Source organism: Indicator indicator, chromosome 2 (assembly GCF_027791375.1).
Source record: "Indicator indicator isolate 239-I01 chromosome 2, UM_Iind_1.1, whole genome shotgun sequence".
NCBI lineage: Eukaryota > Metazoa > Chordata > Aves > Piciformes > Indicatoridae > Indicator > Indicator indicator.
In genome coordinates this window covers 37817390-37836329 of record NC_072011.1, presented here as the reverse complement: position 1 = coordinate 37836329, position 18940 = coordinate 37817390, and the positions used below count along the sequence as shown (strand labels likewise).

General features: G+C 39.7%; 2 protein-coding genes across 4 annotated transcripts in view; one reads left to right on the top strand and one right to left on the bottom strand.

Annotated features, from left to right (window-relative positions):
- The first annotated feature begins 9 nt into the window (after positions 1-9).
- On the top strand, positions 10-5369 carry NDUFAF7 (NADH:ubiquinone oxidoreductase complex assembly factor 7). The gene is made up of 9 exons (XM_054395942.1): positions 10-114; positions 263-343; positions 933-1043; positions 1901-2111; positions 2584-2642; positions 3266-3379; positions 4174-4317; positions 4635-4808; positions 5157-5369. Exons 1-9 carry the CDS (start codon positions 25-27, stop codon positions 5367-5369), a joined length of 1197 nt encoding a protein of 398 aa, XP_054251917.1. The 5' UTR covers positions 10-24.
- Positions 5370-6645: 1276 nt separating this feature from the next.
- Positions 6646-18940, bottom strand: part of PRKD3 (protein kinase D3) — a 41959-nt gene continuing 29664 nt past the window's right edge. For all 3 annotated transcript variants that reach the window (XM_054399232.1, XM_054399233.1, XM_054399231.1), the window contains 8 exons: positions 18407-18459; positions 17954-18026; positions 13255-13361; positions 12586-12747; positions 12045-12143; positions 11000-11267; positions 10055-10140; positions 6646-9133 (listed from right to left, as the gene is read on the bottom strand). In XM_054399232.1, coding sequence (XP_054255207.1) covers positions 8960-9133; positions 10055-10140; positions 11000-11267; positions 12045-12143; positions 12586-12747; positions 13255-13361; positions 17954-18026; positions 18407-18459 — 1022 coding nt within the window. In that variant the 3' untranslated portion in view covers positions 6646-8959. The remainder of the gene's footprint in view (positions 9134-10054; positions 10141-10999; positions 11268-12044; positions 12144-12585; positions 12748-13254; positions 13362-17953; positions 18027-18406; positions 18460-18940) is intronic.

Genomic DNA, 18940 nt, shown 5'->3' with positions numbered 1-18940 from the left:
GAGGGGCCCAGCGGGTCCACCGCCATGCTGCGGCACTTGTTACTCAAGCTGCGGGCCACGGGGCCGGTGACGGTGGCCGAGTACATGCGGGAGGCGCTCACGAACCCCGGCCAGGTGGGGGCGGGGCTGGACGACCTCACCGTCACGGCCTGGGGGCCGCGGGTGCGATGCCTGAGCACCCGGGGCCCGTAGCGTCGGAGCCGGCCGGAGGGCGACCCCATCGTACCGCTCACTGGGCCTCCGGCTCCTCTCCCCCTAACAGGGTTACTATACGCGCGGCGGCGGCATCGGCGAAAGCGGGGATTTCGTCACCTCGCCTGAAATAAGTCAGATATTTGGAGAGGTAACGCATAGTTCCTTTTGTATTAGGTAGCGTCTTTTCGCTCTGAAGTTACAGGTACAAGTTTTGGAGGAAGAAATGGTATTTTGTTTTTCTGAGCCACCACCCTGCATAGTAGCATTTTCGCGTAGAATTTGCTTACAAATAAAATGTTACGGTAGTTTCATAGTGTGAAAACTCTACTCGAAAATAATTTTCAGATTTTGTTCTGGTTCACACTGATTTGTATATCATTTCCAGTAGTGAAGACTGACTAAATGCTATTCTCTAACACGCTTTGGTAAATGCACTGCCGTGAAGAACAGTTGTTCAGAGATAGCAAGGCAGTGACCTGCATTTCAGCCATAAGTGAAAGTTCTTGCTTAGCCAGAAGAGAGTCTGATGGAGAGTTACTTCTGCTGTGCCGACAGCAAACAACGGCAACTTTAATACTTAAACAGAAACGGGCAGTTATGTAATGATTATTCCTAAATTTAAAATAGGGAGAGCATATTGCATAGTATCTTGGTTAGTAATGGACAGAAAGCAAATACCACTTTTTAGTTCTCATGTTACACCATAACCGTTTCTTTGTGTCATTTCTCACTTTCAGTTAATAGGAATATGGTATATTAGTGAATGGATAGCCATGGGCAAACCTAAAGTATTCCAACTGGTGGAACTAGGCCCAGGAAGGGGCACTCTCACTGATGATATATTACGGGTAGGTTAAAACTAATGTTATTTCTGTCTTTATTCCATGGCTACTCTGAAATCTGAAGGAATGATGTTTTGCTGTAGGGTTTAAATTTCCTCCCCAGTAACCAAGTCATTCCAGTCATGAGATTTGCAGCTAAGACTCTAAATAAAATATATGCATGTTTCTGAGACCAGGTCTCTCAGCTGCAAGCAGAACATGAGTCAGGGTGTGCACACTGTGCACACACACATGGAATTTTTCAAATGCTACTTGATAGAAAGGGAGAGCAGGAATAGTCCATGATTAATTATTTCTCTATAGGCAAGCATTATCCAAACTGAAATCCATAGAGGATGGTGCTGCTGTGGAGGGAGGCCTCAGTGAAATCAACAGGAGGAAGAGGAGAGGATAGTAATATAGAAGTGAAGTTGCAACACTTCCTTTGGAGATTTTAGGGGCATTTTTCTTCTGAGATAACCTTCTCTTTTCTGTCATATTTGGAACCCCAGAACTCTTATTTTTTTTCATTAACATATGTAAATAGAATACTTACAGCAACAGTGAAATAAGGGATTTTTGTTTATCATGCCTGGGAAAACTGAACTGTTTTTCTCCTAATGCTAAATCCTCTACAAGTCTTAGAGGAGGCTACTCAATCTCAAGCTATTGATGTAAGCAGCTTTTACAAAAATTGATGAAGAAATTCCTTTTTCCTTCTGGATAAGCAAAATGCAGTCTCCTTCACTGGGACTATTTGTGTTATATGAAAGCCAGTTAATTTTTTTATCTTGAATATAAATAATGAGATTAAAGGTTAATTCTTAAACCTTTAATGTGTACAAAACATAACTGCACCTAATAGAATTCATCTGCCTTTACAGGTCTTCAACCAGCTTACTTCTTTACTTAGTAAATGTGATGTCTCTATTCATCTGGTAGAAGTGAGTCCCAAACTCAGTGAGACCCAAGCACTGATGCTAACAGGAGGGAAGGTGCAGTCAAACCCTGAGGACAAGTCTGCTTACATGCAGGGTGTTAGCAAGACTGGAATTCCTATTTTCTGGTACAGAGACATTCAGGATGTACCACCAGGTAAGGGGATTGAACGTTGTGTTACTGGGATATCACCCTTCCTCCATGTGCAGTTTTTGATAGGAGAGCACATCCCTGCTAGCCTTCATAATAAATAGAAAAGTAATTAATATTTGTTGTTTTTATGAGTCTGAGGTGGGATCTCAACTCATTTTCCTAACTGCTACCTATTCTGACTACATTTTGTACTAACTACCCCATTTCATGTATTTTGACTCCTCCTTTTCATGGGAGACCATTCACTCATTTTGCCTGAATCTCCTTTCATGAGAGACCAATCTAAAATTCAATGACTGGAAAACAGAGCTAGCTTGCTGTAGAAATGCTGTCTTTGATGTATCCAGGCTGGAGGTAATGATAATTATTTCATGGCTGCATTAACTAGCTTAATTAAAAATCACAATTAAAACGTTTTTAGCATTTGGAAGCTACGTTGGAAGTAATAATTTAATTTGGTTTTGCCTTCCCACAGGTCACAGCTTTTACCTAGCACATGAGTTTTTTGATGCCCTTCCAATACATAAGTTTCAGGTATGTTAAGATTATTATAAGTGACCATCTGCTTAAAGAGTTTCTCTTGGAGGAAGAGTATAATTAGGGTGCCAAACTAGACACATGCATTGTCGCTGGTAATAAAACTGAATTTATACAAAGAAGGCTTAATTTAGGTGACAACTGTAAAATTAGTAATGGGTCTTGAATGAAAGAACTTGTAGAAAGCTACGTTCCCTATGTACCACTATGAACGAAGACTGAAGGGTTTTTATTTGAATGGTAATGAGAATAGCAAAAGAGGCTAGTTAAGATTCAGAAGAAATTTCCATTTGATAACTAGTTTATGAAGATCACTGGTAGAATAAAATACTTGATTTTGCCAAGTTAAATGTTGTATGTCAATAGAAAAGGCATTTTTTATTAACACCCTTACTCATTCTTTTTCATTAAACCTGTATTTGATGACTCTGCAGCTGAGTCTCTATCACAAGGTTTTTCCAAGGGAGTTACTGGAATAAATAGGAATTAATAATTGTTTTTAATAGTATATTATGTTTTTAAAATATGTGTGAATACGTTTGACACATTAGTTTAATCAAATAATCAAGACCCTATTACACCTGTTAGAAAGTAAAATTTGTACTTTGGTTATTGAACAGAGAACAGAGAAAGGCTGGCGTGAAGTGTTGGTTGATATAGATCCAGAAGTTCCTGACCAGCTGCGGTTTGTCCTTTCACCATCCAGTACCCCTGCAACAGAAAACTTTATTCAGGTAAGGTTATGCTTACCAGAGTTCATACTTTGGTTTTTACTGACTCTTTCAAGTATATTTACTGCTGCCCAGTTACTCTTGACAGTAAGACGAAAGGTCGCAGTCTATAAATGAGTGAAAAAAGCTTACCATTTCTGTTCTGCAAAACTTCCACAAGCATTTAACTTTGTGTACTGCAGAAAATACAGCACAAAAGTAAACACATACATCAAATTTTGCAAAATGAAGAGCACGTCACAAAGCAAGCTGAGGCAAGAGAGCATTCTCTCTGTATTACATCACCATTTCAACAGTGGGCCCTGCCTAAGCCAGGCTCTCAACCTGATATTTACTCAGTGCAGCTGGGCACTTCTGTGCTATGCTGACCTGTAATGGAAAGTGTCCAAGATTACTTTTTTTCTCAAGTTCACTGGATTCTTAAAGTTACAAAATTAACTAGTTGAGATTAACACTAACTACAGTTTCATACAGAAAGGCCTTTTTGAAGGGTGCAGACGGCTGAAGAGCTCTTTGAATTCTTTGAGTATCACAGTAATGCGGACTCACCTGATGCAGGTGTTTTTGTTAGAAAAAAATTTTATTGACTACACAAAATTATAGGAGAGGTGGCTGAAATCCAGTACTTGAAAAACACTGATTGAAAATGACAGCAAAAACTAGCTCAAGCTCAAGACTATACCCCTGGATCTCTGTGCCCCAGTGAAGTGGTGACAATACCAAGATACCAAGTGTAAAGAACTCTTGCCCTGTACTTGTTTGCTAATACAGGTCTTTATCTTTGAACTCTGCACTAGCCTGAAGAAAGAAGAGATCATGTGGAAGTGTGTCCTGAGGCTGGTGTCATCATTCAGAGGCTTGCCTGTCGTATAGAAAAGGATGGTGGGGCTGCACTGGTTGCTGATTATGGTCATGATGGAACCAAAACCGACACTTTCCGGGTAAGTCATTCACTCTTAAATAACAGTATTTGGGTTTATTATTTGTTACTTGAATAAGCAAGGTTCTCATAAAAGAAAGGTATTGAGTGGACATTGCCAAAACCTACATTACGCTGCAACCATGAAACTAAGTAATTAAGTTCTTATTTAATCATAAAAGTTTCCATCAGACAGGAGGGATAATCAGAGCCCTTACTACGTTTATCTCAAATTTTCAAAGTGTAATCTGCTATTCTCACCTCTCACACACACAACATAGGCTTCACTAGCCTGAGTTACGGCAGCCAGAAATAGAACTGAGCAATTTAATTTTTCAGGGTTTCCGGAATCATAAACTTCATGATGTGCTGAGAGCTCCAGGGACAGCAGACCTGACAGCAGATGTTGATTTCAGCTATCTTCGAAAGATGACCCAGGGGAGAACAGCCACATTAGGCCCCATAAAACAGCGGGAGTTTTTAAAAAACATGGGCATTGACCTCCGATTGCAGGTACATTGCAGTGCTTACAGGTACATAAACTCTCCTAATCGACAAGCAATGTTCATAAGCAGCAAGAGAGCTTTCATAAAAATCTGGTTTTAAAATAAAGTTGTTCAAAACAACATGTAGCTGTGAGATCAAAGAATTGGATCCAGAGTACCTTATGTCTAGGAGAAGCCTCAAAGTAAATTTATGTTGTATTTAGGTGTATTAAATGCAAAACTTTGCTATATACATCAGGTCAACCAGGGATCTCACCAGTACTGAACATTACGACACTGTTAGATTAGTAGAAAAGGATGCACCAAGAGATTGCCGGTATGAAGGAATTTATAGGGAATTTATACTCTCTTTTAGGTACTTTTGCAGAATTCACGTGACACAGAAACTCGTGAGCAGTTGCTTCACAGCTATGATATGTTGATGAACCCCAAGAAGATGGGGGACTGCTTTAACTTTTTTGCCCTGCTGCCTCACAACAGATTCCTACATCCTGACAAGAAACATAAGCCAGAATCGAAGTCTCCTGTATCACCTGTTGCTGGATTTGGTGAACTCTTACTGAAGTAATTTCAAGCACTATAGCAAAATGGCTGATAGTAGTAGCTTTCAATAGCAACTTAATACATTTATTTAAAAAAAAAGTTAAAGGTTTCACCTACTAAAGGTATTCCAGTAATGTAATCAGCATACGGAGTAAGTTAAGAACTAAGTACTTTGATTTATCTTTTAACTGAAAGCACAGAAAATGTCATATCTCTCCAGGCAACTCTCTCACAGCAATCTGTGCTTCAAGGCCTAGCCATAATTTGGTAGGGAGTGGTACTGTGGAGTAAATCTCATGCAGAATACTAAATCTGTCGACTAACCTACTCAAAGGAGTATGTGTGCAAATCAAGTGCTATGCATACAGAAACCAACCTACAGAGAGCAGAAAATGAATGATGTTTCAGAGCTCTTATATTTACTAGTGGAATTGAGTTTAAACTTACCAGTAACAAAGAGATGTGCCACTTTAAGCAAGTACCAAAGCCAAGTACATTTAAAACACAAGACAACACTTTAAGATGTTTTTATAAAGAGCATGGTGACAGGAACCATACAAGAAGAGTTACTTAGTTCCATAGCACCTGCTAACAGGGCATATCCAGTGAGAAATCTACAAACAAGGAAATAATAAAGAACCATTTACTTCTAGGAACATCTGATAGGAGGGATAATTGAGGTGAATAAAGAACAAGTCTGATAGGGAAATAAATTTTATTTTCAAGCTTATCAGAGGATATTTACAAACAAGGGGATGTATAAAAATATAAAAGTACTTGACAGTGTCCTTTGCAGGCTGTAAGTTTTACATGGGCTTTTTCTAGCATCATCATAGCACTATTTCTTGAATGAATGCAACTTAATTCATCTAGGGGTAAATATATTAAACCTGTAACCTGCTGTCAAAGTCTGCAGTAAAAGTAGAAAAAAGAGAATAAAAACTCAGCTATTTTTAGTACTCCAAAGAAGTTTTACTTTGAATGTAGGTCTGATTTTTTTTTTATTCCTCTACTGTTAGCTGCATGTGGCTTCTATTGTCTGGCCCCATAAATCTGTGTATATGGTCAGGCAATCTCCTCCAGCTGCTAACAGCATTATTTATTTTTTAATAAACTTGAAGAATAAATAGCTCATAAAATACATTGGAGGAGAGCAGATTTCAGGGGGAATGACATCAGCTAGGTCTTCTTCATTGTTGTCCCCTCCTTCTCTATCCTGTCATGCTTTTTCAAGTGACTGAGCTGGCTTTATTTCCTCTCTGAAGAACATGACGTAAAAGAAAAAACAAAAACAAAACAAAACCCACAGGAAAACCTCAAGTAAAAAATTAGAAGTTTAAAATCAGACTATCCACATTATTAGAGTTAGGATGGAAGACAGCAGTGGCTTCACTGAAATTTCATCACTTGAGCAGTGGAAAAAAAAACACTGCGTCCCTTGCCAAGCCTGGGTAAATACCAGCTTCAGAAGCTGCTGTCCTGGTTCTAAAGATAAAACCAGTGCCCCTCTGAGGAATCAGTCCTGAAACCCTGCCCTGACAGGTGGCAAGGTTAAGGGGCAAATTCTACCCCTTACCAATTCCTTTCCATTGACAGTGTGGAATGGGAAGGATGACCCCCAGTGTAGGAGTAGCAGAAACTGCCATTATGCAAGTTTACTGCACAAACTTGAGAAAAACCTGTGCTAGGAGAGAGGATGCTTGGTGGTCAGAGGGGCTGAAATGCTCTACCCACTGCTGGCTGTAGGAAACTGCCATACGGGCTGCACCAATGTGTTGAACAAAGTCTGGTATTTCTAACAGGGAAGACAGCTTCTAGCAGTTTAGACACCTACAAAATGCAGTGGCAGTTAGACTTAGGGCAATAGGAAAAGAAAAGTGGATTAAAGAGCCAAACCTACCTATGGGTACAAAATTCTTAACTGCCACTGACTTGACTGCCATGTCACTCTCACTGCAAGCAGTTGCCCACCCTGAAATAGCCGTGTAAAATTTTGTGTGTATCTAACAAGAGAAACCTCTGCTCACCTGCTTCCTTACCTGAAGAACAACAGCAGGAACAGTTACCTACATACAGAAAAAAAAAAATCTTTGTAGGAGAGAGATGAGATACCCCAAAGCTTCTCACTGATTCTGCAATTCAAGCCTGTATCGTTATTTTTAGAACTATATCAAAGCAGGATCCCATGAAGCAGCCTGGCACATCAGGCATATTTAGAGCCATTCAGCACCTTCTGGCACCACAGTACTGTTACCCCACACAGAAGGAAAGATTTTACCTTTTCCATTTTTTTAAAACAGGACCAAAAAAAAGCCCCATACTCCTCCATTTGCATTTAGCATTCATGGCTTTCAAACATCTTGATAAGATTAACTGTTACACTGTTCTCTGAAGGACTCATTTCACAGAACACTGCTGGGAATCCCTCAGATGAGAGAGCTGTATTAAAATATGAATTCAAATTAGTTTTAGACTCTTAATTCAGCTGAAATAACAATGCTGAGCACAGTAAAGAGGATAGGAGGGGCTGCAGGTTAAGGTCCAGAAGGTAAAGCCCTTTCTCCTACAATCCAGCTGCCCTGGCAGAAGCAACATGTAATTTGATGTCCACTGTTATGCCTAGGTTTTGAACAGAGTTAAGATACAAGCTAGCAGGTTACAAACTACTCCTGATGAAAGTCCAGGGAACCCTAAAACAAATTACAAAAAAGTAGAAAAAAATTAAAATGTAATAAAACAGAAGAAAGCTGCACATGTTTCCCTATTCTTCCACATCCTTCTGCATGAAAGGATAAGCTACATCAAGTCCTGTATGCTCTATGTGCATTACTTGTTTAGCTTTAAGACAAAATGCCTTTGGTGTGTATCAATGAAGTGTGCCAGCCTTGCACAGCAACACACGGTTGTGGCTTATTGCTCTGTTTTAACAGACGAAACAAAGAACTAGCATAACTGTGGTGTCATTTCTTTAGATTGTCAGCCAGTACTGCCAGAGGAATTTGTGGGGGTCTTCTTTTTTTGGAGTATCGGGGAAAAGTTCAGTTAGGGCAAAGACACTCATGTTTAGCTGTCTTAGCAGCAAATGATTCCTTCATGGATGAAGCTGTGTTTGGCCTAAACCTACATGATTTCCTATTCGCCAAGGTACACTGCACTGATTTCTTTTTACAGTCTCTTTTCCCCATGCACAGTTTGGGAAATGGGAGATGTATATAAGTAACAAAAAACAGTCCTATATGGTCTAGTAAATAGGGATTAGAAAACCATTACAAAATTCTTACTGTGTAGTCTATGAAAACAAAAAAATCCTTGAAAAACACACAAACCATTCAATCTGTACACATGACACCTCAGTAATGGCTTTGTAGCCACACAGTTTGGTGAAATGTTACCCAGTGAGGTTTATCTTACTGTCCAGTAACTACTCATAGTTAAGTCAGTGATGGAGAAAATCTTGTCAGATGACAGTCTATTCCCATGTCAATGCAGGATCCTCTGGGACTTCATACACTGAACTATGTACATAGCACTTCAGAAAGAGCAACAGTTATTCCAAAACTTATCCTCAGTTTCTCTCTGGAGTATCTATCGCTGTAATTTAGCATAATGAATAAATCAAGGGTCTTCTTCCATGTCATCTGGATTAGGAGCCATAATAAAATGCTGGGGGTACTCAAGGTTGTGTTCATAAGCATGTTCTTTCCAGCGTGCATCATCACTCTCATGGGTAATGTAACGTTCTCCAATGCGTGTTTCAAATTCTCTGAGGTCAAGCCAAGTCTGGTAATCCTAAAGAATAAAAGAGATTTAAGGAAACAGTCAATGAAACAGCAACCCGATGTTCCCACAGAAACTCTGCACTTCCGTCTCTACTGCGGTATAAATAGTCATCAGATATAATCAACAAGATCTGGGGGGCAAAAAAACCCAACCAAACAAAAACCAAAACAGCAGACCAATACAAACAAGCAAAAACCAAACCAAAACAAAATAAAACCCACAACCAAACTCACCCTAACAGAGTGTCCACAAAGAATGGCTAAAAACTAATTGGCTTGTATTTGAAGTTGTAATACTGTAAGTCACAAAACTACAGCTAAGGTTGCTTTTTATAAAAGTAATTGCATATATACATATACATGAAATTACACTCATTCCAGTATTGTTCATGCTCAGTTGAATTTTCCCCTTAATGTCTTTCAAATTCTTCTTGCGCACAGATATGTGCACACAGTACTGTGAAGCCATTGTGAAAGGCACTTGCATCAAAGCAGCAGATGAATTCCAAACAATTCCGTTCTAAACCATCTACAATTTACAGTACATGCCACCTTCTGTGTCTGCTTCTGCACTGAGCAAGCAGCATTTCTCTGTACTGACTTCAGTGGGGCTCAAGCACTCGTCACTGCCTGCCTTCAGAAAAGGTGCCAGAATAATAAAACTGTGTTGATGTCAGACACAAAGTAAGAAGCGAGAGAGACAGTAAGACAAAATTTTCCTTGAAAGAAACCATCAACAGATAAGCAGAATTCTGGAGCACATGAAATGTAGAGCTGAAAACAGACATACCTGAGCCTCCATGAATCCTTGTTAACAGACTTTGATAGTTTTAATAAGTTGCAATAATTTTAATCAGCCTCTGAATGAATTCATCCAAGAAAAAAATATTTGCCCCTTATAAAACTCAGTGAAACAGGCAGATGGGTTTACCTGTAACCATGGATGACTAAGGGATTTGTCAACACTGAAACGTTTTCTCATCTTCACTTGAAGCAAATTGTTTATCAAATCAATGGCTGACAAAGAACAAAAAATGTGTTACATACTAATAATCTCTATCACCATTCACATGCTGAAGAGAAAGTGATTTCTTAATATATGTCTGTATATATATCCTACTGAACTCTTAATTAAGCTCCTGAATTTTATATTTAACTTTGCTGATGTTAGATGAGGCTCCAAAATAGCTACAGGGTAAGCTCCCAGCCAACCTTTACTATGTTGCTCATTAATCTTTTTCCCTCCTGATTTTAGTTAATTTCAGAACCACGAAAATTTCTCCAGCATAATCCTGTGTTCCAAGATTACGCAGGGGCTTCCACTATTGTATATTTTGTATACATCCTTTTATATCTACCTATGTGTTAATCATATAAATGTTACTAATAGCAAAGCTGGCACTGGAGAGCTCTAGAGACAAACCTTGTAAACTTCTAGACTGTTCATACCTGACATCTAGATCCAGGTTTTGTTTCACTTGCGAAGGTACAAAACTAAAGTTTCAAATTCACCTCTGAATTGTTTCTGTAATTATACTTGACATCACGTACATTTTGAGATCAGCATTCAGCAAATACTCACACTTGATTTAGCTTTTTATTGGGAATCTTTGAAACTTTCAGGTTATCCCACTACTCATGCATGCAGTTATTTTTCTTGACAGGTTCCTCCACCCCTGAGAATTATCTACAACGCTGTATTTGGCAATTTATCTTTCACAAAGATATACCAGCTTTTATTTATCCATTTTGTCATAGCCTACTAAACTTAAACTAACTCTCACACCTTGTATCTGAACGAACCTTGAGCTTTAAGCATTTGAATACATTATCCACATTCAAAGACATTCTAATAGGGAAAACACATTTTTTTTACCTTCACTAGAAATTTCCTTCCAAGGATTTGGTGGGTACATAAATGCTGCATTTTGAATCTGATCATTTATATCCTCATCTTCATTAAAAGGAAACGTACCACTAAGGCTCACGTAGACAATAACCCCTACTGACCACATGTCTAGAGAGCGGTTGTAACCCTTACTCCTGAGCACTTCAGGGGCAAGATAAGCAGGTGTGCCCACCACAGAGCGCCTGAAAGATTTTTCACCAATGATACGTGCAAAGCCAAAATCACACAGCTTCACCTGCAAAAAGAAATGTATTTTAAACCAAGACATCTCTGATCTCCAAAGCATGCTACCACCCAAGACCAGAGTGGTACTTGACACCCGTTCTGCCATCATTCAAACATTGTACGCTCTAAAAGAGGGACAAAACATCAGTCAGTGTGTTAGTGCTGGGTTTTCGGTCTGCAGAACAACCATGCTTAGGCTGAGACCTCAACTGGCCTTGCACAGACTGAGGTCTGAGGCAGTCTCTGTAGTACACGGCCACAAGTGTGCAAATACGGACAAAAGATTTGATTCCAAACCTAGGTTACTTTCAAATCTGCACCCTCTGAAGGCATAGAGCCAGTATTTTAAAAGTGCACAAATCCCAGCCAGATCACAGTCCTCTTAATCATATTCTTGAAGCTGGAAGATTCAACTACACAGAAATTAAACACTTAAGTTTTAGCTAGAACTCAGACCCAGCCAGCTCTGGACAGAACAGTCAAATAATCCTCCAGATAAAAAACACCAACTGCTTTGTTGTGTTTTTCTGTTGATTGTATATATTTGTAAATGTTGTAAATTTTGTATATTTGTACATATTCATTGCATTTCATCACAAATTGTAGATCTGCTTGTAAATACAGCTCTCATTTCCTTTCCAGACTGAGCTAGCCTGGTTATTGTTGGTGTGGGGGAATTTCAGCTCACACTGATACAAACAGATTACTGAGCATAAAGCTAGGCTAAGAGTTGGAAGTAGGAAAAAAAAAATAAAAGTACTCAAAAATATTTTTAATCTTCACTCACTTGAGGGAATGGCTCTGCTGATGCTAGTAGTACATTTTCTGGTTTTAAATCACAGTGCACAATATTTTTGAAGTGCAAATTCCTCAAGGCAACAAGTATCTACAGAAACAAAATAACATTTTCAGAACTATTCAAGAGGATCAGAAATGTCAAAAGTCATAGATGTTAACCAATACAGTAACTTGTATCAACATAGCTTTCAAGAATAAACCCACATATACTTTGCAATAAATACTTCCTATTTTTGCTTTTCTTCTTTTCTTTCTTTCTAACTCCCCTTTCCTCCCTGTCTGTCTTTCTGAATGCTTACTATTTTGACGTGCATCTTCAGATGACCACAATGATTCATCTTGGGAAAGAGCAGCAAAAAACATTAACATAATTAAAATTCAAAATAGTCAATTTTCATTGTATGTGTAGCCCTCCGTGCTCTCTCTTTTAAATAACAACACAGAAAATCCCTTCTTCAAACTCCATTTTCACATAAGTACAAAAGACAAATCCATCCTTTCATCTCAACATAGATGGACTGATTGCTAACCTGAGTGACCATGAACTTAGTTATTCTTTCTGGAAGTCGACTTTTCTCGCTGGAAAGAATCATCTCCAGCATATCCCCATGCAGCTTTTCCATCACAACAAAGACTCGTTCTGGGGTTTCAAACATACATTCCAGGTTCACAATCCCAGGGTGGTGCAAATTCTAAAATGAAGTAGTATAGGTACATCACTAAAATAAACCAGCATTAAATATGCTGAGTTACATGGAAACATACTACAAACCACAAGGCAGTTAAGTGGAGAGTTAGAGATAAAAAACTACAAAACTAACTTGTTTCAACACAAATCATTCATAGCAATTAAAGTTGACATACTCAGTAGCTTGAGTACAGAACATGCAAGAATAACACCAGATTGAGAAGGCAGTAGTAGAAGACAGCTAAAACCAACAGTTTCCAGCTACAGGAGGGAGAAAACATGAAGCCAAAAGTACATGTTTTTGATAGGTCCCCTATAGGGAGTAGATACCACCCCCAAGATACAAACTCTACCAGATACTCAGGAATTCCTGTCCTAAGATTCTCTTGCAAAAAGACTCAGAGATCATACACACAGATTTATAAATCAATTCAGAACACTTACACACATCACAAAATCTTATTAATGGCTTGAGACAAAACTCCAACATGATCTAAAAATACTTGTGTACCTGGAGAATGGCTACTTCATTACGAAGCTGACTTTCCTGTTTAGTTGGAAACCTCATCTTGTCAATGACTTTGATAGCCACATCTCTTCCAGTCTTCCTGTGTTTTCCTAAGGGGGGAAAAAAAAAGGCAATGTCAGCTACCAAGAGGTAGAGGAAATTCACAACTACAAAACAAGTACATTCTGTACAAGAGTACAAGTATTATTGTATTTATATTTTAAATTGCAACTTGCATCTGAGTAATGAAGTGATCAGCAGTGCTGTAGATAAATTTAAACTAGTTGCTACTCTGCGGTCAGGTATGCACAGTGACACTGGATGGATTAGGTGAAGTCTTTGCAAGAGAAAGTTTATGTGTGGAATATTCCCTCTCTTCTCTAAAAATGCAACAACAAAACCGTTCAAGACTAATATGAAGAAATATCTACAAGTCTTCTCCAGTGGTTTCACACTTTCATGGGTTCCACATGCACAAGAAATTAGATAGCTGATATTCTACAAGAACATGAGAGCAATTATGGACTATGAATAATACACAGGGGGAGTCTGTTGTGATTAAAAAGCTCTAAATGCTGTGGTAAGAAAAAAACCTGTGCTGATAGCACCAAATACTCTTCCTTGCTGCAACCTCCACCAGCTACCTAAGAAGATTCTGCAGTACACAGACAGAATGTTTCAAGGGCAAAGTGAGTAATTGCAAACGCTGCCAGGGCTTCTCCACAACTGCTAAACTGTCTTAGAATCATTGACAGTCCCTGCCATGAGCAGGGACACCTCACGCTAGATCAGGTTGCCCAGAGGCACACCCATCCTGGCCTTTCCAGGAATGGGGCTTCTAGCACCTCCCTGGGCAACCTGTTCCAATGTCTCACCACCCTCATGGTGAAGAATTTCTTCCTAACATCCAATCTGAATCTACCCATTTCTATTTTTTTTCCCATTCCCCCTAGACCTATTGCTACCTGACACTCCAAAATGTCCCTCACCAACTTTCTTGTGGGCCCCCTTCAGATACTGGAAGGCCACAATAAGGTCACCTCAGAGCCTTCTCTTCTCCAGACTGAACAGCCCCAACTCTCTCAGTCTGTCCTCATAGGAGAGGTGCTCCAGCCCTCTGATCTCATCCTCATGGCCCTTCTCCAGCATGTCCAGATCCTTCTTGTAATAGGGGCTCCAGAACTGATTGCAGTACTCCAGGTGGGGTCTCACCAGAGCAGAGTAGACCTGCTGGCTATGCTTCTCCTGATACAGCCCAGGATGTTATTGGCTTTCTGGGCTGCAAGTGCACACTGGTGGCTCATGTTGAGCTTCTCATCCACCAGCACACCCAAGACCCTTTCTTCAGGGCTGCTCTCAAGCCAGTCACTGCCAGTGACTGTCTCAAGCCTATATCGGTGCTTGGGATTGCCCCGACCCAAATGCAGGACCTTGCATTCGGTGTTGCTGAATCTCATGAGGTTGTCATGGGCCCACCTCTCCACCCTGTCCAGGTCCCTCTGGATGGATCCCTTCCCTCCAGCATGTCTGCTGCACCACACAGCTTGGTGTCATCAGCAAACTTGCTGAGGGTGCACTCAATGCCTCTGTCCATGTCACCAACAAAGATGCTGAACAAGACTGGTCCCAGTACTGATCCCCGAGGGACTCCACTTGTCACTGGCCTCCACCTGGATATGGACCTATTGACAGCCACTCTTTGGGTGTGGCCATCAAGCCAGTTCTTTATCCACTGAATGGTCCATCCATCAAACTCAGCTTGGAGACCAGGATGTCATGCAGGACAGTGTGTCAAAGGCTTTGCTCAGGTCCAGGTAAATGTCGTCAGTTGCTCTCCCCTCATCTATTAATGTTGTGACCTTGTCATAGAAGGCCACCAGGTTTGTCAGGCAGGATTTGCCCTTGATGAAGCCATGCTGGTTGTACCAAATCACCTCTTCATTATTCTTCTGTCTCAGCAGTGCCTCCAGGAGGATCTGCTCCATGATCTTACCAGGCACAGAGGTGAGACTGACTGGTCTGTAGTTCCCTGGGTCATCCTTCTTTTCCTTTTTGAAAATGGGAGTTATGTTTCCCCTTTTCCAGTCAGTGGGGACCTCCTCAGACTGCCAGGACTTTTGGAATGTAATAAAGAGGGGTTTAGCAACCTCCTCTGCCAGTTCCCTCAGCTCCCGTGGGGGTATCTCATCGGGTCCCATGGACTTGAACACTTTCAGGTTCTTAGATGGTCACAAACCTGATCTTCACTGACAATGGGCAGTTCCTTCTTCCAGTCCCTCCCATTATCTTCCGTGATCCCAGGAGTGAGGCTGGAGCCCTTGCCAGTGAAGACTGAGGGAAAGCAGTCATTGAGAACCTCAGCCTTCTCCATGTCACTTGTCACCAGGTCACCTGTTTCCTTTCTCAGGGGACCCATACCTTCCCTAATCTTTTTACCATTAATATACCTATAGAAATTTTTACTGTTCCCCTTGATCTCCCTGGCTAGATTTAATTCTTTTCTAACCAGGTCTCTTGCTGCTTGGGCAGCTTCCTTATATGCCCCCATTCTAGCTGTCCTTTCTTCCACTCATTGTAGAGTTTCTTTTTGTGTGACGTGTCCAGGAGCTCCTTGCTCAGCCAGGCAGGTCTCCTAGCATTCTTTCCTCATTGTGGGTATACTTTGCTCCTGGGCACAGAGAAGGTGATCCTTGAACACTGATCAGCTGTCCTGGGCCTCTCTTCCCTCTAGGGCTTTGTCCCACGATACTTTGGCCAGCAGAGCCTTGAAGAGATGAAAGTCTGCATGCCTAAAGTCCAGGGTTGTAAGCTTGGGATACCACATTCACATGAGAGACGTTAATGGGATAATACACTGCAAGACCTTGATACTCTAAGACATTTAATACTGAACTAGTACAGAACAACTAGGCTCCACCAAAGAAGTTATTATCAGTGAAGGTTTTGGAAGCCATTCTAGGAAAAGAGACAACACACAGCTACAGTGCAAGTGGCACAGAGGACTCTACTGACACTGCTACGGAGGCAAACTTTGCCTCACTAACCACTCAGCCAGGGCTTACCTCCTGCTCTGCAGTCAGTACTGGTGGCCAAGTCTTAGGCAGAGCACAGCGACCACTCCAAAGGCCAGTGCACCAAACAACTAATGCACCTGCCTTAAACATCATCATCAATAAAGGGTCAAAACTAGGCTTATCTCCACTGGATAAAGCAAGGTAGTTAATGGAGACAACACTCAAGATCCAGAGGGGTTTACAAGGTTACCAAATAGAACTACCATCTAGAGAGCAACAGAATAAAGCCAGAAATCTCAAAAAAGATCTGAGGAGTTTTGTCATTTTGTCTCTACCAATCAGCAATTTTTAGACAAAGTATTAGAAAGCACAGTACCCAGCTATAATTTAAATTTAAAATCTTAGATTCAGGGAAAATTATTCTGGTTACACTGGACACCGAATTATACTGAAATGTAGCAGAAATGTGATCAATAACAAAGAGGACACTAAACAGATGAAAAATGTTAGGTTAAAAGAGAACATAAAGCAAAACCAAACTAATAAAACATTTCACTACAGAAGCTACACTAGAGCTTAAAACTGAACATGAAGAAACATTAACAGAAAAGCAGCCTGAAAATTCCCTTTCCTGAGTAAAACACAACCAATCAGAAATAAAATCAAAACATGAAAATATTGCCTGTATTTTTAGTATGTGCTGTTCATGAAAGAGGAGGCAACACTTTAATTCACACTATGCTTTCCAAAGGGTAGGAGATGGGAGGGAGAGAGGTCTCTCAAGAATGACATAAAAACAGAACAACAAACTGCATTTCCATCGAGCAGTTCAGAAATAATAGAGATTAGTATTTAACTACATAATTGGCACACAAAGAAGTCATAGACGAAATACTTCCTGGCTAGAAAGACAACATTACAGAAAGGTTATGACTTTTAAATCATTAATTATCCCTTTTTCTCTCTCTCCAGATTTATGGTCTGTGGTTTTCCTCAACATTTGAAATGTAACACACGGGACTAAAAAAAATTTAAAATAAAATAACTAAAAAAGGGAGAAAATAGAAACAGGTCATACAATGCATTTCTACTATGTCTTTTAATGATTATATACTACAAGCTGTAAGTTGCAACAGAAGCTTTAAACTAAAGTGACAAAACTACATTTGAAACCTAAAACTGCAACCTCCTGACATGAATTTCTCCCTCCACTTTACCCTGCTGATAGAAAATTGTAGTGAAATTGTGTGCATAAAATATGCCAATAGTACATTTACATAAATACTGTCAAACCATAAATTATATATTTTCCTAATCTCTTTTGGCTACATCTCTCAGATATCATTAAAACCTGGTGTAATGATAACAGACAGCAGTGACAGGATTTGCAATTAAAAAAAATTCAAATCATTAAGGCTTGCAACTGTTTTGTTTTCATCTGTAGTCAAAATGCAATGCATATTCTGAACCAACTTTTATACTAATGCAAAACTCTATACGAAAAAAGTTTGTAAGAAATACTGTGCATAAAACTGCAGAGAAACAGACTAAAACAATCCAAATAAAACTTTTACAAGATAAACTTCACCTAGACATTCTAGATACAGCTAAGTAATTATGAAGTGGCTAATCCTATCAAGCAAACATCCTACTTTAATAAATGTATAATGAAATCTTACGTAATTTACCTCCATATACGATACCAAACTGACCAGAACCCAACACTTCATCAGCAAATATTTGGTACACAGAGCTGATATCCTAAAGCATGAAAAGAAGAAATCACAAATATCAGGACTAATCAAAATGTTCATGAGCATATTAGTTAGTACTGGTTCAATTGTATTCACATTTGGCAATAATTGAGCTCTGTAAAGGCTACCATCATTATCCTGAGTGGAGTGGAAAAACACAACAAACTTTTCCCAAAGAGGATCCACTTAGCTGCACTGCAAGCAGGGGCATACATTCATAAAAACTAACAACTGTGCCCGGTAAGCAGATTTCTTCCTGTATGTAACAATCGCTTCTTTGGCCACAATACCCTGGGTGTTGCTGTCTCATCCAGACGCTGTTGCTACCCATTACTTTGTAATACCCAAGTAAATAAATACTATTATTATACAATGCACATGACTCACCACATTCTCCTGGACCTGGCAGTTTGAAACAGAGATGCTCAGAGATAACTCTTCTGCAATAAAGAAGACATAACTGAGTAAGTAAGTAGGAATGGCAGTCTTTCTCTAGTAAAAAGAAAACAAAACAAAACCCCCTTACTGACTTCTAACCCAGTCATGGTGAAATGATTTTATTGATGTTCTGCAGAACATTGTACCCTGGAACTCAGATTTCACAGATTGATTAGATAAACAGCCCTGGGAGTTTTGCTGGAATTATTTGTCTATCTTTGTCATGTCACTGATCACAAAAATAGTGGAATAGTACAAATGTGTACACAGCACAGAACTGGAGAACTAGAAGTAAAGTGGCAATTGTATCAGAGTTCATTAAACTACTAAGAATTTCTGGTAGCAATATAGAAAAACACAGGGAAGATGATCATGTAGATCCCTTGCAATCAAATGAATATGATTACTAATTTTCTGTGGCATCAAGATATGCAAAATTAATGTCTAAGAAAAGGAAATATTTCAAGTAAAGCAAGTAACATA

Excerpts from the sequence above, each read along its gene's own strand:
- NDUFAF7 (XM_054395942.1), top strand. The coding sequence starts at position 25 with ATGCTGCGGCACTTGTTACTCAAGCTGCGGGCCACGGGGCCGGTGACG. Across the intron at positions 344-932 it reads TAAGTCAGATATTTGGAGAG|TTAATAGGAATATGGTATAT; the intron begins GTAACGCATAGT and ends TCTCACTTTCAG. Across the intron at positions 4,318-4,634 it reads CCAAAACCGACACTTTCCGG|GGTTTCCGGAATCATAAACT; the intron begins GTAAGTCATTCA and ends TTAATTTTTCAG.